Source organism: Peromyscus californicus, unplaced genomic scaffold (assembly GCF_007827085.1).
Source record: "Peromyscus californicus insignis strain IS unplaced genomic scaffold, ASM782708v3 Scaffold_5__1_contigs__length_169319896, whole genome shotgun sequence".
In the NCBI taxonomy this organism is placed as follows: domain Eukaryota; kingdom Metazoa; phylum Chordata; class Mammalia; order Rodentia; family Cricetidae; genus Peromyscus; species Peromyscus californicus.
In genome coordinates this window covers 53,144,098-53,163,760 of record NW_026294573.1, presented here as the reverse complement: position 1 = coordinate 53,163,760, position 19,663 = coordinate 53,144,098, and the positions used below count along the sequence as shown (strand labels likewise).

At 46.5% G+C, this 19,663-nt stretch overlaps 1 protein-coding gene across 5 annotated transcripts in view; it reads left to right on the top strand.

Moving 5' to 3' along the window:
* The window catches only part of Patj (PATJ crumbs cell polarity complex component), a 328,062-nt gene that overhangs the window by 289,707 nt on the left and 18,692 nt on the right, over positions 1 to 19,663 (top strand). For all 5 annotated transcript variants that reach the window (XM_052718902.1, XM_052718903.1, XM_052718901.1 and 2 more), the window contains 4 exons: positions 2,339 to 2,447; positions 3,012 to 3,049; positions 8,867 to 8,989; positions 9,698 to 9,802. In XM_052718902.1, the coding sequence (XP_052574862.1) occupies positions 2,339 to 2,447; positions 3,012 to 3,049; positions 8,867 to 8,989; positions 9,698 to 9,802 (375 nt within the window). The remainder of the gene's footprint in view (positions 1 to 2,338; positions 2,448 to 3,011; positions 3,050 to 8,866; positions 8,990 to 9,697; positions 9,803 to 19,663) is intronic.

Here is a 19,663-nt window from a genome sequence, read left to right as displayed (position 1 = left end):
TGGCTCAAGGGTTACTTGCTGCTCTTCCAGAGGACTCAGGTTCAATTCCCAGTACCTACATGGTGACTCACAACTGTCTTTAACTCCAGTTCTAGGGGATCCGACACCTATACTCACACAGACATAAGCACACATAAATAAAATTTTTTTAAAAATCTCTAAAACAATCAAACCTAATCCACACTGTTAAATTTGGACCCTCCCTCCCGTTCCCAGCTTCTATAATTAGCAGCAAACATAGACACTCATAGTGCTGCTTATTCCACAAGTGAAGAGTCAGGGATGCGGTGGAGACTTAAGTTACAGTGGGCGCTGCAGATACACGACAGCAGTCCCAGGCCTGCTGCTCCTCTGGTGGAAGACCTGTCCGTGTCACATGGTTCCTTTAAGCCTCATTGTACATGGGAGACTAGAGTGAGTCCATACTGGACATGAAACTGTGATTCCCACTGGCCTAACAGTTGAGGCAGTGGGTAGACTGGGTTTCTGACTCCTGGAGGAATGTATATAAGTATCGTCATGATTCATAAACTTCACAGTTGAACCCAGGGCATCGCATGCTAGGCAAGTGCTGTACAGACTGAGCCAATCTCCCTCTTTATATCTTGTTTTTCTACATCTTACTTAACTGTAAGTTTGTACAGTTTGGTGTTTGACAGTGGCTAACTGCTGGTTCATAAATTTCTATTCCAAGCACCATATAAACTGGGCATGGTGGCACATACCTGCCATCCTAATACCCAGGGAGACAGAGACAGGGTCCCAAGCTCAAGGTCATGCTCAACTAGATAAAGTAATACATAAATAAGGTAAGATCAGCTTAGGATACATGGAACCCCTGTGTCACACCAAAGAAAAGTGTGCCTATCCTAAAGTATACAGATATCTACACTCTATATGAAAATGAACGTTAAAAGATGAATTAATTGATGAATGGAAGGTATGTGATAAAGAAAGTGGAGGGCCTGGAGAGATGGCTCAGGTGTTTAGAGCACTTGTTATTCTTTCAGAGGACCTGGGTTTAATTCCCTGCACCCACATCATGGCTCATGACTATCTGTAACTCCACTTCTAGGGGATCCAGTGCCCTCTTCTGGCTGCCTCAGGCTGGTGCATATGGTGCACATGCAAGCTAAACATGTGTATAAAATAAAAAGAAATTATAGACATCTTATTTTTCAGTTTGTGTTTTTATGAAGGAGACTTTGTTTGTGCCCAGGGTCAGGATCCTCTTTCTCCACTTCCCTCGATTATACATGTATGTGTGTGTCATGAAAATGTAGCAGATTTTCAGTTATGGAATCTGAGTATATCTATAATTCTTATTAACATTTCTGCTTATTTTAAATCTTTCTTATTTAAGAAATATTTAAATGTTTTAAAGCTTCTTCTACAGTTAAATAAATGTTCACTAAGGTGTGGTAGGTGTAGCACCTGCCTGCCATGCATGAAGCCCTGAGTTTGATCCTTAGCACCAAAAAAAAAAAAAAAAAAAAAAAAAGAGCTGAAGCCAGGTATAAGGCATAATGGCACACACTTGTAACTCAGCACTCATAAAGATCTAAGTTCAAGGCCAGCCTCTATTACATAGAAAGACCCTGTCTCATAAACAAAACACATTATAATTTACCAAATGGTCATAGTGATGTTAGTCGTAGCTTAAATTTTCAGTGCAGTTCCGCATAGGCTTGATAACCAGGGAGAAAAGTTAGAGATGATACTACCTACATTAGAAAGGGCCTTTGCGAATTTTGTGTGTGATTTTGGATAGTCAGTAGCTGTCTATAAATGTCAAATATCTATTTAAGTGGGGGAAACAGTTAAATAACAGGTCTAGCAGGTTGGATTGAACCATTTCTGATTATGAGACAATGTTTGGGATAAAAAGTAAGATACCCATAAGTCAGCTCTTTCCCCTCCATAGTTGCCGCCTTCTCCAGAAGTCTACTCAGCCACTTTTGATTGAGCTTCATACACTAGGCTAGGCGAGGCATGGGATGTAGTTGGGGTGACTAGGGGGGTCAGGTTGTTTGCTTCCTCAAAGGACAGGGCCAGTCACTGAAGACTGTAACACTCTGGCAGCCTAGGAAAATGTCTGACTTCATGTGCAGCAAAAGCAGCTGGAGTTATCTATTCTTACTGTGACCGTGATGCACATGTCTGCAGTGGGGACACAAAGGAGCAAGCGTTTAGATGGGGCTGGGTGGTGAGGGGTGAGGGCAGTGACTAGTTTTCTTTCTTGACTGCTAACCTCGGCCACTGTGGACTCTGATTAAAGATGTATCTCTGGGGCTGTGGTAGTGCCTGCACGCAAGTGACCACAGTGTTTCTTTTTCAGGGGGATCAGCACAGTGCACACGGCAGCTGCCGGCCTTCCTTCGCCCCTGTCATCACTGGCCTACAAAACCTGGTTGGCACAAAAAGAGCTTCTGATCCTCCCCAGAAATGTAAGTTCAAGGCCAGCCCAAGCTACTTAGTGTGGCCTATTTCAGAAGGAGAGGTTGGGGGTGGGGGCACAGATCCCATAAGGCACAGAAAAGCAAACACTTAGAGTGCATCAGAAAGTAGATCTCTCTTTTACAGAGAGAACCTGGGAACATTGCAGGTGGCTGGAGGCGGGGAAAAGTGCGTATGTCCTGGAGAGCAGAGTGGGCACAGGGGTTTTGAAGTCCTTCTTGGGTAAAGGTTGTCTTTGAGCAGAGCAGAAAAATGCACAATGAAACACAAATGTGTTGTTCCCAGCTCTGAGTCACCATGTTCCAGGCCAATGCTGCTGCAGCCTGTCAGCTTTGGTCAGACCAGACGATTATTATGTCCACATCTGTCCATGCTGCAACACTGCCCCTGAGGACTCAGTTGGGTCCTGATGCTGAGGAAGGGTTTGCCTGGCTTGCTTTAGTCTCCTTTCTTGAAGCCCTAGAAGAATGCTCCTGTCGTTATGGGAATGTTATGTCTTAAGTATATTACCTCTGATGCAAAAGCATTAATGAGCTGTCTTACTTCTTTCATAGGCACAGAGGTGGGACCAAGGACTGTTGAGATAATCAGAGTAAGTCACTTACTGTTTTTATGCTAGTTTGTACATTTTCTCCCTGAATGTAATTTATTGGGTTATTTGTTCTTTCAAGTTAGTAAAGTAAATATGTAACAGAAATAGACTTTTAAAAAATAGATTGAGCCAGGCGGTGGTGGCGCACGCCTTTAATCCCAGCACTCGGGAGGCAGAGCCAGGCGGATCTCTGTGAGTTCGAGGCCAGCCTGGGCTACAGAGTGAGTTCCAGGACAGGCTCCAAAGCTACAGAGAAACCCTGTCTCGAAAAACCAAAAAAAAAAAAAAAAAAAAAAAAAAAAAAAAAAAAAAAAAAAAAATAGATTGAAACACATGTGACCATTGTGAATATTTTAGTATATCCTTTTCATAATAGTGTGTGTGTGTGTGTGTGTGTGTGTGTGTGTGTGTGTGTGTGTGTGTATGTGTGTGTGTTTAAATTTCACACAACAAAAGCGTGTTGGACCTTCTCTTGTAGCTCATCTTCTTTACCTTGTTGTGTGAACTTGGAGTCATGTCAGTACTCTTGAAAGCACAGAGCATGGTTGTTACTGCTGATGTAATAGTCACTTCACTGTCCTGGTGTGCCTAGAACTTTCTTAATCAGCTTCCTTGCATTAAACAATCTGCATACTTCTTTTTATTTTTTTAGGTTTTTTTTTATTTTATGTGTATGAGCGTTTTGTCCACATGTAGTCTGTACACTATGCATTCCTCTGTACCCACAGAAGCCAGAAGTGGGCAATGGATCCCCTGGAATTGGAGTTACAGATGGTTGTGAGCCACCACGTGGATGCTGGGAGTCGAACCCACATCCTCTGCAAAACCAACAAATGCTTTAACTGTTCAATGTCTCTCAAGCCCCCATGTTTAATATTTACGTTATATAACAAACATTGCTATATTTACATTTTGGCCTATGTCATGAATAATCACCTCAGGATTAATCCCTTCCTTCAAAAGAAGCTATTAGATCCAAAGCCATGCTTGGAGCCAGGCCGCAGCTTGGTTGCAGAGCGTTTGGCTAGCATATGCATTCCATCTTGAGCATGGTGGGGTACTTCTTTTTAAAGGCTGTTAGATGTGGTTGAATTGCTCTTTTGAGAAGATTGTGTGAGGTTTACTCCAGTTCTTACATTTTCAGATGCTGATTTTCAGCTCGTGTGTGATATCTGGAATATTAGAAGGTAGACTATAAACTTGAGGTTCAAGAGTCGTGACAGGACTACGGCCCTCTTGTAATCAGTATAACCACCTGCAGCAAGGTGATTCCTGCACAGCTTGGCTCTCTGGATTCAGTCATAGCTTATGCTCTACCACTCACGCTTTGACTGTGTTTATTTGGGAGAGCTGCCAAACAATATTATAGATTGGGTGTCTTCAATAGCAGATGCTAGTTTCGCACAATTTTAGAGGCTAAAAGTTCAATATTAGGGTTAACTTTCTCTGAGCTCTCCTTGGCTTATAGATGGCTGCCATCCTGTGGTGGCCTCATGTGACCTGTCCTTTATGTGTTTCCTCGTCTTTTTCCTGTTACGTAGCCTCTCTCATGAGGATTCCTGGTTGGACTGATTTAATGCTCACCCTAGTGGACTCATTCTAAAGACTGTCTCAAAATGGAGTCATGTTCTGAGGAACTAGAACTTGGGGCTTCAATATTAAACTTTGATTGGACACAATCCATCTATAACATCAACTCACTGATCTTTCATTGAACCAGCCTCAATTTTGCCATCTATAGCATGGGCTTGTAAAAGTAACTCATATTCTAGACCAATATGGATTAAATGCTGAGCCTGCTGCCTCATGCCTGCAATCTCTACATTTTGGAGGCTAAGAGAAGAGGATTGCCGTGAGTTCAAGACCAGCCTGAGCTACATAGTCAGTTCCAAGCCAGCCTGGCCTACAGAGACCCTATTTCAGAAATCCAAAAATAAATAAATGAGATAAGATATATAGAGTATGTAATTCTGAGTCCCCCCTACAGTTAAGAAAGGGCATCTGTCCTTCCTGGCTGCAGTTTAGCCAAACTTACTTGTCCTGTATCTTCTCACTAGAGCGGCAGTTGAGATGCTCTGTGATAAAGAAGGTAGATGCACCAATAGTGTACACATTTGCAGATAAAACACAGATGGAAGCCGGGCAGTGGTGGCGCACGCCTTTAATCCCAGCACTCGGGAGGCAGAGCCAGGCGGATCTCTGTGAGTTCGAGGCCAGCCTGGGCTACCAAGTGAGTTCCAGGAAAGGCGCAAAACTACACAGAGAAACCCTGTCTCGAAAAACCAAAAAAAAAAAAAAAAAACACAGATGGAGCTAAGGCCAAAGTATTCTGAGACTCTGAAAATATGTCATATATCCCTAGCTAGTTCAGTCCTTTCTTTTTACAGGCTTCTGTAATAGGCCTGCTCATACCCCCTGTGCTCACATGGTCCATTCACAGACTTCATAATAAAACATCTCTTGGGAACTAGAGAGATGGTTTAGCAGTTTAGAGCATTGGCTGCTATTCCAGAGGACCTGGGTTCAGTCCCCCAGCATTAGTCCACAAGAGTCTAGAACTCCAGCTGTAGGGTATCTGTGGTGGTTTGACTGAAAACGGCCCCCATAGGCTCATATATGTGAATGTTTAGTTCCCGTTTGGTAGACTATTTAGGATGAATTTGGAGGTGTGGCCCTGTTGAAGAAGGTGTTGTCACTGGGGTGGGCTTTGAGGTTTCAGAACCCTACAGCAGGCCCAGGCCCACTTCTATCTGCTTCGCCAGTGGATAAGATGTACGCTCTCAGCTACTGCCCCAGGACAGGATCCAAGACCCTCTTCTGGCTTCTTTGGGTCCTGCACACATGTGGTACACAGGTGTACATGCAGCCAAAACACCCATACACAGAAAATAAAAATAAGTTAACATCTCCTGGAATTTTGCACAGAAAGCATTGCTATTGATCAATGCATTTAGAAGGTATCAATTGATCACAAATTCCGTAAATTGAGATAAAAATCTCCCTGGAAGTGAAGCATTGCATATATCCTAAATTACCGTTATAGCATGGCAGCACTAATGATAAGAAAATAACAAATCCTTCTGTCATCTAGGATATGGGCTATGTATGTGATGTATGCATATCGCAGCTCACATGTGGAAGTCACAGGACAACTTGGGAGTCAGTTCTTACCTTCCACCTTGTTGGGACAGGGTCTCTCTAGTTTCTGTAGCTATGCAGCGTGCTCCAGTCTCGCTGGCCCAGGAGCTTCCAGGCACTTCTCGGGTTTCTATCTGCCATCTCACTGTAGGAGTGCTGGGATAACATGAGTTTCAGGGATTGAACTCAGGCCAGGCTTGGGTTTTTATCTTCTGAACTACCTCCATGGCCCTAAGGTACAGTGTTTGGCCTTGCTGATGACATTTTATTTGGTTTGGGCTCTAGAGATTAAAGCTGGAATATCATGCAGACTAAGGCATGTTCTGCCATGAGTGCCTCTCAGCCCCTACAAGTCTGTTCTTTTTTTTTTCTTCAGTCTTTTTTAAAATTATTTATTTATTTTTATTTTGTATGTATTGGTGTTTTGCCTGCATGTATGTCTGTGTGAGGGTGTCAGATCTTAGAGTTACAGACAGTTGTGAGCTGCCATGTGGGTGTTGGGAATTGAACCTGGGTCCTCTGGAAGAGCATTCAGTGCTCTTAACCACAGAACCTTCTCTCTAGCTGAGACAAGTCTGTTCTTAAGTTCTCTTCATGTGGACCTTTTGGAGGTGCTTTTCTGTTTTCCAGCTTTATTAGGATGTAAATGATGATCACTAAGCTATGGAAGGTGTTGTTTCTTTTATTTCTGTTTTATTTTTTGAGACAGAGTCTCACTCTGTAACTCTGGCTAGCCTGGAACTTGCTATGTAGACCAGGATGGCCTAGAACTCACAGAAATCCGTTTGCCTCTGCCTCCAGAGTACTAGGATTATATTCATCTTTGGCTATGAATTTGTTTGTTTGGTTGGTTGGTTGGTTGGTTGGTTGGTTGGTTATTGTTTTTGTTTTTTGAGACAGGTTTCTCTGTGTATCTCTGGCTGTCCTGAAACCCACTCTATAGACCAGGCTGGCATCGAACTCAGAGATCCACCTGCCTCTGCCTCTTGGAATTAAAGGCGTGTACCACCACCACCACCACCACCACCCGGCAGCTATGAATATTTTTAGATGCTAAGTTTCAACTACAGAAGCTGTGACCATGTAGATCTTCACCTCACAGAGTAGTACTTATATACCCTGCCTCTGTTGTTGGGTTTCCCCTTGCTGGGGTCCAGCCAGGGGCCTGATACAGGTCACTCATGTCTCTATAAAACCGTGTTCCAGTGTTTGCTTTCAACTGTCCTGCATGTTCTGAAGAACCTTAGAGGAGAAGATGGTCACATTTTCCTGCATGGTAACAAGCTTACGATTGCACCCTGGAACTCATGAGTGTTAAGTTGTGTCTGCCCTGAAGAACAGTGGTGCCTGCGATTTAGCAGGCAGTCAACCCAGTTCGCCTGAGAGTGCAGTGTCTGTCTGCCTTTGTTTAATAATCAAAAGATGTCACAGAGAAACCTTATCTCAAAAAATAATCATAATAATCAAAACTTTTGGTGTGCTGGTGGAGGTCTCTTCTACACTTAGTGATCAGCACTGAACCTGAGAATCCCGTGCATTCGTGCTCAGAATTGGGGTCTCTTTCTAACTTTCCACTCTGACTATCTTCTCTTATTATCCAGCAGCCAGATATGCCTGTTTTAGGTTCTTCCAGCACCAAGGATGGGGTTTACATCAGAATGTCAGCAGTTTAGCCACCTTTCCAGCTCCCAGTTTAAAAATGAACACACGTGCATGTGCATACGCACACACATACATATGCACACATGCACGTACCCACACACATGCCCACCTGCATGTGCTCACATGCACGTACACTCACAAGTGCATGAGCACCAGCACGCACACATGGTAAAGCTGAAGGCAGTGTGCCCCTGCTACTGTCAATTCTCCAAATTTCCACTTATCACCCAGTTTAGTGTCTTTCTGCTACAGAAGCAATGGGCTGTCGTTATCTGCATTTTGACAAGACTTTTCCACTATAGACAGCAGGAGCGATAGATAGACTTGGTGAGGGTGCCAGCCTGTTAGAACTGCAACTTGTCATTTGTGCCTTCAGTCATTTTAAAAATATTAACCCTCCCATGATGGGGGGAGGGGGCAAGAGCTGGATCTCTGCACAAGGGTCCATCTTTGCAAAGAATTTTGCTACTATTTTACTTCTCTCTCAAAACTGTTGTCACAACAGCGGACACCCTCTAAGATCCTTTGTTTAAGGCAGCCATGCAGCTCTTTTGAAGCCAAGTGTGTTTGTTCACACCCAGAACATGATATGCGTGGCAGTTTAATCATAAACACCATATGAGAACACACTTGCCAAGACTGCGTCAAATGGGCCGCTCCACTGAACAGTGAAGGCTTTTGTTTTTTAATTTACTGCTGCTATTGGCTTTTATGGAGCCTCTTCTGTAGGCCAGGATAGCACCAGTTATCTTATTTATACTCAAATTACCACCATGTACTATGCAGTCTATTTCCCATCTTGTGCATAAATTGGAGGCTTCCAGAGACAGACTTCTCTGAGGCCCCAACAGCTACCTGACTTCGCAGGGTGACACAGGCCTTTTTGATGCCCTACACTCAGCTCCCGTGTTATGCTGGCCTTCTACATTAAGGAGAGTTTCTGTTCAGTGCAATCTGAGGACAGTCTATCTATGCCTATTACTAAAGATGCAGGTCTTCTCTTCTCTCTCTTTTTAGGAGCTCAGTGATGCCCTTGGAATCAGTATTGCTGGAGGAAAAGGAAGTCCTTTAGGAGATATCCCGATATTTATTGCCATGATTCAGGCCAATGGAGTGGCCGCACGTACCCAGAAGCTTAAGGTAAATGTGAGGGAGGCGATTGGCAGAAGGCTGCCAGCTTGTGTTGGCTGGGGAAGGAGGTTGTAGTCACAAGGACCTTGTTTAAAGTTGGAATTGAGAAAGCGATCAGCAGCCCATGCTGAGGGCAGACTACATTAGCAAGACTGCAGGCCTGAAGTTCATTAAGTCCCTGGACATATAAAAATGTTGTTTTTATCAAAGCGTCACGGTAAAAGAAGGGCTCACAGCTTCTTCCAAACCTCTTGAACCCTTTTAGCATGTCATTTACCCAAAATTGGTTTTTAACTCAGATTTGATCTTGGAATCTTCCACCCACCAAAAGTATCAACATTTTTTTTTTTCCTATTGTCCCTTAATCTTAACAGAGGTATAAAAATTAAGCAGAAAACACTTGGCTTCCTCATCAGAGCTTCATTGAACAACTAATTTGTGCACCCCACTCTTACCGGTGAGTGGATGTATAAAACACCACTACTACCAAAATACAAAAGTGACCTGCAGTGCCTTTTAGTAATCAAATCTGACCCCCTTCTTGTTTCTCTGATTGGGCTGCATTTGGGGAAAGGCATAAAAATCCCCCACGCTCCACAGAGCCAGCCCTCAACAACAAGACAGATGGGAAGTACAACTTACAAAGAGTTTTAGGCACTCTTCTCAAATTTAATTTTTCCTAATGATAGTGATTTTCTCCCACTTTTGTCCTTCCAGGTTGGAGATCGGATTGTGAGCATTAATGGGCAACCTCTGGATGGACTGTCTCACACAGACGCTGTTAATCTCCTGAAGAATGCCTTCGGGCGCATTATCCTGCAGGTATTGCGATCAATGGAGAACCAGCTGGGAGAGGCAGATAAGTGGCTGCAGAAAAGACAGCAGAGCGTCACTGGCAGTCGGCATCGCCACCCAGCAGGCGGCTTGCTGATGGGAATTATGAAGGTTGAAAGCGAGAAATTATTATTTTTATTCAGAAATTCTTTAATGCCACCCATACAGGCATGAGCAGGATTATATGAAAGTATAACAAGGGGAGAAAAATTACTCTCAGCTTCATGTGATAAATCAACAAGGCTTTTAGCTTCCAGCATTCTTTTGTAAATTGAGGTTTGCGAGGACTAGGAAATGATTTCCTTTCTTACATCCAAAGACTGGTACTGGGCAGCGCAAGCACTGTTTCCTATCCCTTTAAAGGCAGAGGAAAATGCTCTTTCTCTGACGCTATGAATGGTTGCCAGCACCCTGCAACTCTTCCTGCCTAGTAGTCATCAATTAAGGCAGACAATTATTGATCAGCTGTGGCCCCATGAGGATTGTCCAGGGGAAGAGGGAAATAGAGGAGGAAGTCAAAGCAAAATGGGCTGTTAATTTCCCCTCCCTCCATCTCAGCCCTTCACGTGTCTCTATGATTGATGCCCTGCAGAGACATGAGAGGCACATACTGGCGGTGACTCTCACTAATGAGTGACCCTAAAATGAAGGATTATAATCACCATACTTCCGAAGAGGTAGTAGAAGATGATTTATAGGTAAAAAGAATAAAACCCACACCCAGCACTCAGATTATCCTAGTCTTTAGAATAAGAAGATTGAATGGAAGAACCATGACATTGGAGAGAAGTGATTTGTGGTGCTTAGCTCGGAGACCTCAGGGGTCTGGGTATAAGTATCGGAGCCTTTAACAAGGTAAAGAGCTCTTGGTACACGTGGTGGGGGTCATGAAACACTGTGGTTTCAAACAAGAGGCCGAATATTATTTGGGTCCTTAAGCGTCTGCTGAATGCCAACCAAAACAGTGCGTGGACAGCCTTGGCGCTGCTTCCCCTCGGCTGCGCTGCGTGGACAGCCTTGGCGCTGCTTCCCCTCGGCTGCGTGGACAGCCTTGGCGCTGCTTCCCCTCGGCTGCGTGGACAGCCTTGGCGCTGCTCCGTCGGCTGCATGACAGCCTTGGCGCTGCTTCCCCTCGGCTGCGTGGACGCCTTGGCCCTGCTTCCCCTCGGCTGCGCTGCGTGGACAGCCTTGGCGCTGCTTCCCCTGGTCTGTATGGACAGCCTTGGCCCTGCTTCCCCTCGGCTGCGCTGCGTGGACATCCTTGGCGCTGCTTCCCCTGGTCTGTATGGACAGCCTTGGCCCTGCTTCCCCTCAGCTGCGCTGCGTGGACAGCCTTGGCCCTGCTTCCCCTCAGCTGCGCTGCGTGGACAGCCTTAGCGCTGCTTCCCCTCGGTTACGCTGCGTGGACAGCCTTGGCCCTGCTTCCCCTCGGCTGCGTGGACAGCCTTGGCGCTGCTTCCCCTCGGCTGCGTGGACAGCCTTGGCCCTGCTTCCCCTCGGCTGCGTGGACAGCCTTGGCCCTGCTTCCCCTCGGCTGCGCTGCGTGGACAGCCTTGGCCCTGCTTCCCCTCGGCTGCGTGGACAGCCTTGGCCCTGCTTCCCCTCGGCTGCGTGGACAGCCTTGGCCCTGCTTCCCCTCGGCTGTGTGGACAGCCTTGGCCCTGCTTCCCCTCGGCTGCGTGGACAGCCTTGGCCCTGCTTCCCCTCGGCTGCGCTGCGTGGACAGCCTTGGCCCTGCTTCCCCTCGGCTGCGTGGACAGCCTTGGCCCTGCTTCCCCTCGGCTGCGCTGCGTGGACAGCCTTGACCCTGCTTCCCCTCGGCTGCGTGGACAGCCTTGACCCTGCTTCCCCTCGGCTGCGTGGACAGCCTTGGCGCTGCTTCCCCTCGGCTGCGTGGACAGCCTTGGCCCTGCTTCCCCTCGGCTGCGCTGCGTGGACAGCCTTGGCCCTGCTTCCCCTCGGCTGCGCTGCGTGGACAGCCTTGGCCCTGCTTCCCCTCGGCTGTGTGCTGTCCTCGCTTAGGGTGGAAGTGCCGGCCGTAGTGATTCACAGCTTTGTTTCTGGCTGCCCATCCTTCCGTGCCACTGACCCCTTGTCACCTGTTACAAGCGCACCCTTCAGTCTCAGCTGCTCACCACAGGGCATGCGAGAGGAGAGCCTCAGTGGGAACTTGACCACTGAGCCATCTTGTCAGTTCACTAGAAAAAAAAATCCTTTTTGTTTCTAATTTTCAACCTTTCTTTGAGGATATGAGAGGGTAGGGGAGCATGTCAGGCATTTCTATCAGAAATTTGTGGAGATGGCTTTGGTAGATGGGTAGATTGAGACAACATTAATTAAACAGATAACCCAGACTGGCTTCACTATGCAGCTAAGGCTAGCCTTGAACTCCTGATCTCAGTGTCTCATCTTCTTTTGTTCAGGATAATGTGTCCTTGATGGCATTGTACTTTTAGGGACACTGGTGTGGGGAGGCTGAGCAGCCTCATAGCCAAGGGAGTGTGTCGCACATGCTCAGTGCTGGAAATGAGGGCAAACTGAAGCCACTTGAACTTTCCAGTGTTGACACCCCATTGCCTGACACAGTGCACTTATTAAATACTGGTTAGATACATGAATCAAAATGGAAGAGATGGATCACAGAGCCTACGAACATGTTGGAGGTCAGAAGAAAGTCTTTAACTCAAAGAGACAATACTTAAGGGATTATATACAAAGTCGTTCTTTGGGTCGCCCTTCACGGGCATCCTCCAGGTCTTGTAGAACTGATGTAAGAGGCCCCAGTGGTAGAAGAGATATTAAGATAGCATGGAGAAAGAGTTGGAGATGTGGTTCAGCTGAGGAGACTTGCCCTGGGTTCAATCCATAGTACAAACCATGAGTGAGGGAGAGTGTTGGTTTTACGCAGCACTGTTTACCCTGCCAGGAAAAGTCACGAGGCACAGTGAAACCTACTGTGAGAGTTCATTAGGAGAAGGGAGGCACAGGAAAGGATGTGATCAGGCCTGTTTGAAAGGCATGTGTGGAGAGGGAGAAGTGGGGAGGGGTCTGTAACCCGCTTTCTATGGATTCCCCTGCACAGGCACATATGGGCTCACATAGCTATGCCACGCATGCCCGGAGATTATGTGATCACGCTGCTGCGTACAAATTACGTGACCACGCAGTGCATGTAGGGCATAAAGCCCCTTGTTTGGCTACTGAACAGCGCATGTATGGTCATGTAGCAACAGAGAGCAAGGGGACCAAGGGATTAAGCCAAGAAATCTAATGTCCAACAAGTAGAAGTTGTAAATAGAAACACAGAGTTGAAAGAGGAGAAAAAAATTAAAGAAATTTAAAGACCCATTAATCAGTGCAAATATTAAATAATAAAAGAATAATACCTACCTAGGCTTTACATTTTTTCAAGAGAAAAGTACTTGCTAGCAAGGCATTTAAATGACACTGGCTTTTTTGAAATCAGTCTTCTGAGAGAATTACCTTAAGGTATACTCCAACAAATGAACAGAATAAAACAGAAGAGACCAGAGTCCTGGACACATTACAGTCTTTGACAGTGGCACAGAGAACAGCTGGAACAGGAGGAGGAGCACGTCAAGAGAAACTCCTCTGAACCAAAGAGGGAAAAAGAGAGGGAGGCGGTTCCGTGGGTGAGGCACTTGCCATGCAAGTCTGATGACCTGAGTTCCATCCTGGCTGCCGCACTGGGAGGAGAGGATAGGCTCTTGGAAGTCGTCTTCTGACCTCCACACAGTAAAATAGTAAGAAAAAAACTAAAAAGGGGAAAAAGAGGGACTGAGTATCAAATATATGTAACTGTCCTGGAAGTTTGAGGTGAAGTAGAAAATGTAAAGCTGATCTAATAAAAAAAAAAAATGTGTTAACTATGTACTCTGGAAAATAAATTCACGCCATAATCGAGGAAACATTAAAGTATAAGAGGTAGTAAGAATAGCATTTAGAGGCAGTCTAATCCCAGCACTCAGGAGGCAGAGGCAGGCGATCTTTGTGAGTTTGAGGCCAGCCTGGTCTACAGAGTGAGTTTCAGGACAGCCAGGGCTACGCACAGAAAATCCCTGTCTTGAAACACGCCCACCACCACCCCAAAAAAAGAATATCATATAAGTAATGACCTTCAGGACTGTTCTGTCTTCATTTTGTTATTGTTGTTATAGGACAAGTTCTTGTCATATAGCCCAGGCTACCCTCAAACTCTAATATAAGCCAAGGAAATCTAGTTCTGGGGGTCCCAGAGAACCATGGGTGGCCACTTGTTTCAAATGTTGAGAACAGAGTCAAGGGATGGTGAATGCTAGGAAGGAACTTGTTTTCCCCCCATGGAGGGAACGAGGCAGAGTCAAGGGGGGTTGCGTAGTTCAGTCATGGTCGGGTCGTTCTGGTTGATCATTGTCCTAGGCCTGGCCATCCAGTCTTATCTGGACAAGGAAGTCACCACTGCTAGGGGCAGTTTTGATCTGCTTCACAGGATGTTTGTCTGTTTGACTTATGGTCCTGGAATCCCAGGAGAGAATGACACAGAGAAAGAAAGCAGATGACAAGATGGAGTTTGTTAGGACAACTTCAGGTTTACAGCAAAGATTAGAGACTTCTAGGTTCCACTCTGGAACAGGAAGTTGTAAAAACTGGTAGTCGGCCATGTGGTGATTATGATGTCTCCTGCACATCTTGCAAATACCTTTGCTATTCTTATCCGGTGCCTTCAGCCTTGAAAGGGGAGGCTGCAAGAGGCACATCCTTAAATGATTAACATGTCTACTGTACAGAGTTGAACAGGAATCTGACCCAAAGTTGAAGGTAGCGGAGGAAACGGTGGAAAACGAAGCTGAGATGGGAAGCTTGCGCAGTTCCTCTTCGATTCTCCAGCCCTCATTTTACATCCGGCTTGGAGCAGGGGCAGCCGAGCCTCCTTACACTATTAAACAAGTAGATGCCAGGAGCCTGGTGCAGGAAACAGGAGGCACGTGGGGGGCATGGCACTTCAGTGGAAGGTCAGAGGGGTTCAAGCTTGTGTTATCCACACAAGGACATGATTAGATGTTCTAAAAGCTTGTCAGCCAGGAGTGGTGGCATGTTCAGGAGGCTGAGGCAGGCAACTCATCACAAACCAAGGCTAAAAAGCCTGGGCTAGCGGAGTGAGTTCAAGGCCAACCTAGGATCAACCTAGGCTACGTACTCTATGTACCTTGTTTCAAAATGCCAATGGACTAATTTGGTTAAATCAGCAAATAGAAGTAAAATTATGTCATTTAGGAATATAGAAGCAAATACTGAAAGAAAATGCTTAAGAGTTGGAAGTACTGTAGAGAGAAGGGATGGAGGCTTTCATTAAGTGCTGGTGGGTGATTCTGACTTTATTATATTTTTTTATTTATTTTGTATGTCTGTGTGTGTATGTGTGGTGGTCAGAGGACAGTGGGCAACAGTCGGTTTTCTTCTTCTACCATGCAGGTCCTAGGGATCCAGTTCAGGTTGCCAGACTTGCTGGCAAGCACCTTTATCCACTGAGCCCAAGTTTGACTGTTCAGGGGGCGGGTTGAGATGGGGTCTCTCTGTGTAGTCCTGGCCTTGAACTCACAGAGATTCCTCTGCCTCTGTCTCCTGAGTGCTGAGATTAAAGGCCTGTTTTGTTTTTTGCTTGTTTCTTTTGGACTTTTGTTTGGTTTTGGTTTTGTTTCAGATTTTTGAGATAGGATCTCACTATGTAGCCCTAGCTAGCCTCTGCCTGCCTCTGCCTCCTGAGTGCTGGGATTAAAGGCATGAGTCACCATACCTGGCCTTAAAGTTACTGGAAAATATTAGAACTACAGCATATGTGTTAGAAACATAAAATGCCCAGCTTGGTAGAGCACTCCTAGATCCTGGAGCTCAAGAGGCAAAAGCAGGAGGATTTTGAATTTGAAGGTAGCTGGGGCTACATGGCAAGACCTAAAACAAAAGAAGAGGGTAAAGACAAAGAACGGAGGAGAGAAGAGGAGAGGAAACAAATAGAACTTAAACAATGAGAGCTAGCATGTGGTAGTGCGCACCTTTAACCCCAGCACTCGAGAGACAGAACAGAAACAAGTGATTTCTGTGAGTTAGAGGCCAGCCAAGGCTGCATGGTAGGAACCTGTCCCGAGGGAGGGAGGGAGGGAGGGAGGGAGGGAGGGAGGGAGAGAGAGAGAGAGGGAGGGAGGGAGGGAGGGAGGGAGGATGGAAAAAAGAAGTGTAACTCAGTGTGTAGAGTCCTTGACTGACATGGGCAAGGCCCTAGGTTTGATCCCAAATACTGCTACATATACATATATACATACATTTAGGTGCATAACATATATGTTAAGTAAAATAATCTGACATACTTCATTTTCATCTGTTGGAACTTAAAGTCAGTAGCCATCATCAAGCTGATAAATTTTGGGCTTGCAAGATGGCCCATGGGATAAAGACACTTGCTGCCAAGCCTAATGAGCTGAGCTTGATTTCCAGGACACACATGGTCGAAGGAGAGAACTGACTCCCCCAGGTTGTCCTCAACCTCCATACACATACCATAGCATGTATGATGCCTCCACAGTAAGTAAGTCAAGAATAAGTTCTATAATGGATGATAAATTCCATCACCAGAGAGGTCCATGCAGGAAGATCACAAGTTCAAGGCCACCCAGGACTAAAATAAGATACTGTCCAAAAATACCAAGGGCCGCACCCGAGGCAGACACCTAGGAGATGTTGCTCACATTCAGTGGGTTGCTGGGCATGCTGATCAAGTTGAAGGACATGAACTTGGGTATGAGGGTGTGGCATGTGAGAAGTCCTGGATTGGAGGGAAATCAGGTGGAAGAGGGAGGAGAGAGTGCATGTGGGAATGAATGGGTGCAGTAGGGTGAGGGGAGAGTGAATGGGTGCAGTAGGGTGAGGGGAGAGTGAATGGGTGCAGTGGGGGGAGGGGAAGTGAATGGATGCAGTGGGGGGAGGGGAGAGTGAGTGTGGGAATGAATGGATGCAGTGGGGGGAGGGGAGAGTGAGTGTGGGAATGAATGGATGCAGTGGGGGGAGGGGAGAGTGAGTGTGGGAGTGAACGGGTGCAGTGTTAGTTTGGTCCAGAGCAAGCTCAGCCAGGGCTGGGATTTTGGCAGATTTGTCCTAGAGTTCCAAGCAAGCAGCCAAGACATGTGAGTATAGTTAAAGGGATGGTTTGTGAATCCTACACCTGATGCCGGGGGGGGGGGGGGGGGGGGGGGCGGGGGGAGCTTCTGAAAATGCAGGAAAAGACAAAGAGCTGTGGAACGTGGGGGCTGAATGCAGCGTAAGCTGGTGCCTCCTGCAGTCTAGAAGGTTCCTCTGTGGCACACATCGCAGCTCTCCCCTGACAGAGCTGCCGAGGACTAAGTGGGGTACAGGGGACAATCTCACTTTCATTATAATATCTTAGGTGTGAGGTCCGGGAATGACAAAATGCCTTTTGATAGCATAGAAATTGGCTTGGGGTGCAGCTTGGAATTCCTGCCTAGCAAACACAAGCCATGGGGCCCTGGTTTTAATTCCTGATACTAGAAAAATAAAATTTAAAAAACCCTTGGAGAAATTAGTATTCCAGGTGACTTTAGGGGTGCAAGCCACTAGAGGGCACTATGTTCAGCAGCCACCCTTAGATTTTTATTGTTTAAGAAGCCTAAAAATTAGTGTGTCAAGAAAGTCATTGTCAGTGAGTTCTAGATAAACACTTTCTGCTACTTCAGATTGTAGCAAGGCCAGTTCTGGGCTTTTGTGGATCTTTAGAATGCCCATTTTCTCGAGGTCACCTTGGCCTCACAGCCTCTGTCTACTTTCTGCACATCTGTACCTCTGGATCGAGGATGCAGGCTGGGTGTGGATGTTGAGTTTTACATCTTACACCAAAAATATCTGGGCCTTGACAAATCTAATAGTGTTCTCTTGCTCATTAGATGCTCAGGAAAAGCTCACTCAAAGAGCGTGGGCTTGCATGCTGTATAACAGCCCACGTTCCCAGAAACTGTTTGACTTCTCAGTTCTCCAAGACATAATCCCCAAAACCTTTTTTTATTTTTTTGTTTTGTTTTGGTTTGGTTTTTAGTTTTTTGAGACACAGATTATCTGTGCAGCCCTGGCTGTCCTGGAACTCACTCTGTAGACCAGACTGACCTCAAATTCACAGAGATCCACCTGCCTCTGCCTCCCGAGTGCTGGGATTAAAGGCATGTGCCACTGCCACCGAGGTGGGGGTTGGGGGCTCCAAACCTGTTTTTTTTTTTTTTTTTTTTTTTGGTTTTTCGAGACAGGGTTTCTCTGTGTAGCTTTGCGCCTTTCCTGGAACTCACTTGGTAGTCCAGGCTGGCCTCGAACTCACAGAGATCCGCCTGGCTCTGCCTCCCGAGTGCTGGGGTTAAAGGCGTGCGCCACCACCGCCCGGCCCAAACCTGTTTTTTAAGAAGAGCTACCCTGGGGCTGGTGAAGTGGCTCAGAGGTTAAAAGCACTGACTGCTCTTCCAGAGGTCCTGAGTTCAATTCCCAGCAACCACCTGGTGGCTCACAACCATCGATAATGAGATCTGGTGCCCTCTTCTGGCCTGCAGGCAACATGCAGGAGTAATATTGTATACATAATAAATAAATAAATAAATCTTTAGCCGGGCGGTGGTGGCGCACGCCTTTAATCCCAGCACTCGGGAGGCAGAGCCAGGCGGATCTCTGTGAGTTCGAGGCCAGCCTGGTCTCTAAAGCGAGTTCCAGGAAAGGCACAAAGCTACACAGAGAAACCCTGTCTCGAAAAACAAACAAAAAAAAGAGCTACCCATCTTGTGGTCCATGCAATAAAAACATACACAAATGACTCAACTAGAAAGTTTAATTGAACATTGACCTCCCGCTGAACGTAATGCTGCAGTTGAATTCAGCTCTCCTTTTAAGTCCGTTAGTGCCCGCCCCAGTAGCTGCAGCACAAGCCAGTTTGTCTGATGAAATAACCCTCTCTCAAGGAGAAGGGCTTGAGAGGTGAACACCGATCAAGAAACTGAAGGAATTGCAAGATGAAAGAGAAATGCCATTGGACAGGGAACCACAGTGAAGGAACAAGGCATTTGGAGGGGGAAAGACGGAGTGGGATGTGAGTGCTGTGGGAGGGGGGGAACACAGACTGGCCAGAAAGGGCAGTGGGAGGGGGAAAGACAGAGTGAGGTGTGAGTGCCGTGGGAGGGGGGAACACGCACTGACGGGTAAGAGCAGTGGGAGGGGGGAACATGGTTATTGGCTCATCTTCCAACCACGTGGTTAGCCTGGGGGACAGAGCATCTTGCCTAGCATCCCTGTCCCCCAGCTTGCCCTCTTGAGATGGTTGCCTCTTCCCCTCCTCTCCCTTCCTGTTGGTAGCCTCCCAGGTCTCTGTGGGTGGGCAGGTCTGTGTTCCCACTTCCTTCAGCAGGTGGGTCTTCTCGGCTTCCATGGCTGCTCCTCTTCTCCTTGCCTTCTCTGGATGGGTCTCCTCTTCCTTGGAAGGACAGGTCTCCCTACCTCTTCCTTCCTGTTGGGAGTTTGGGGTGGGCAGGTCACATACTTCTCTTCTTGGCCTCTACCTCCTTGGAGAAGTTGGAAGTCTTCCTTCAGGCCCCTGGGCTGCTCTGCCTCAGGCCTGTAATTACTAAGTGTTTAATAATAACTACACCTGGACGGGGGTACGAAATACTTCCACTAAATGTCTAGGGAAAAATGCACTTGCTAAGTAAGGCAGCTCTACTAAATGTAATAGTTTATCGCTGTCGGCCAAGAATTCTGCATTTAGTCTCCCACTCTGACCACCTGAGCACTACAGCACACTGTTCCTAACAAGAG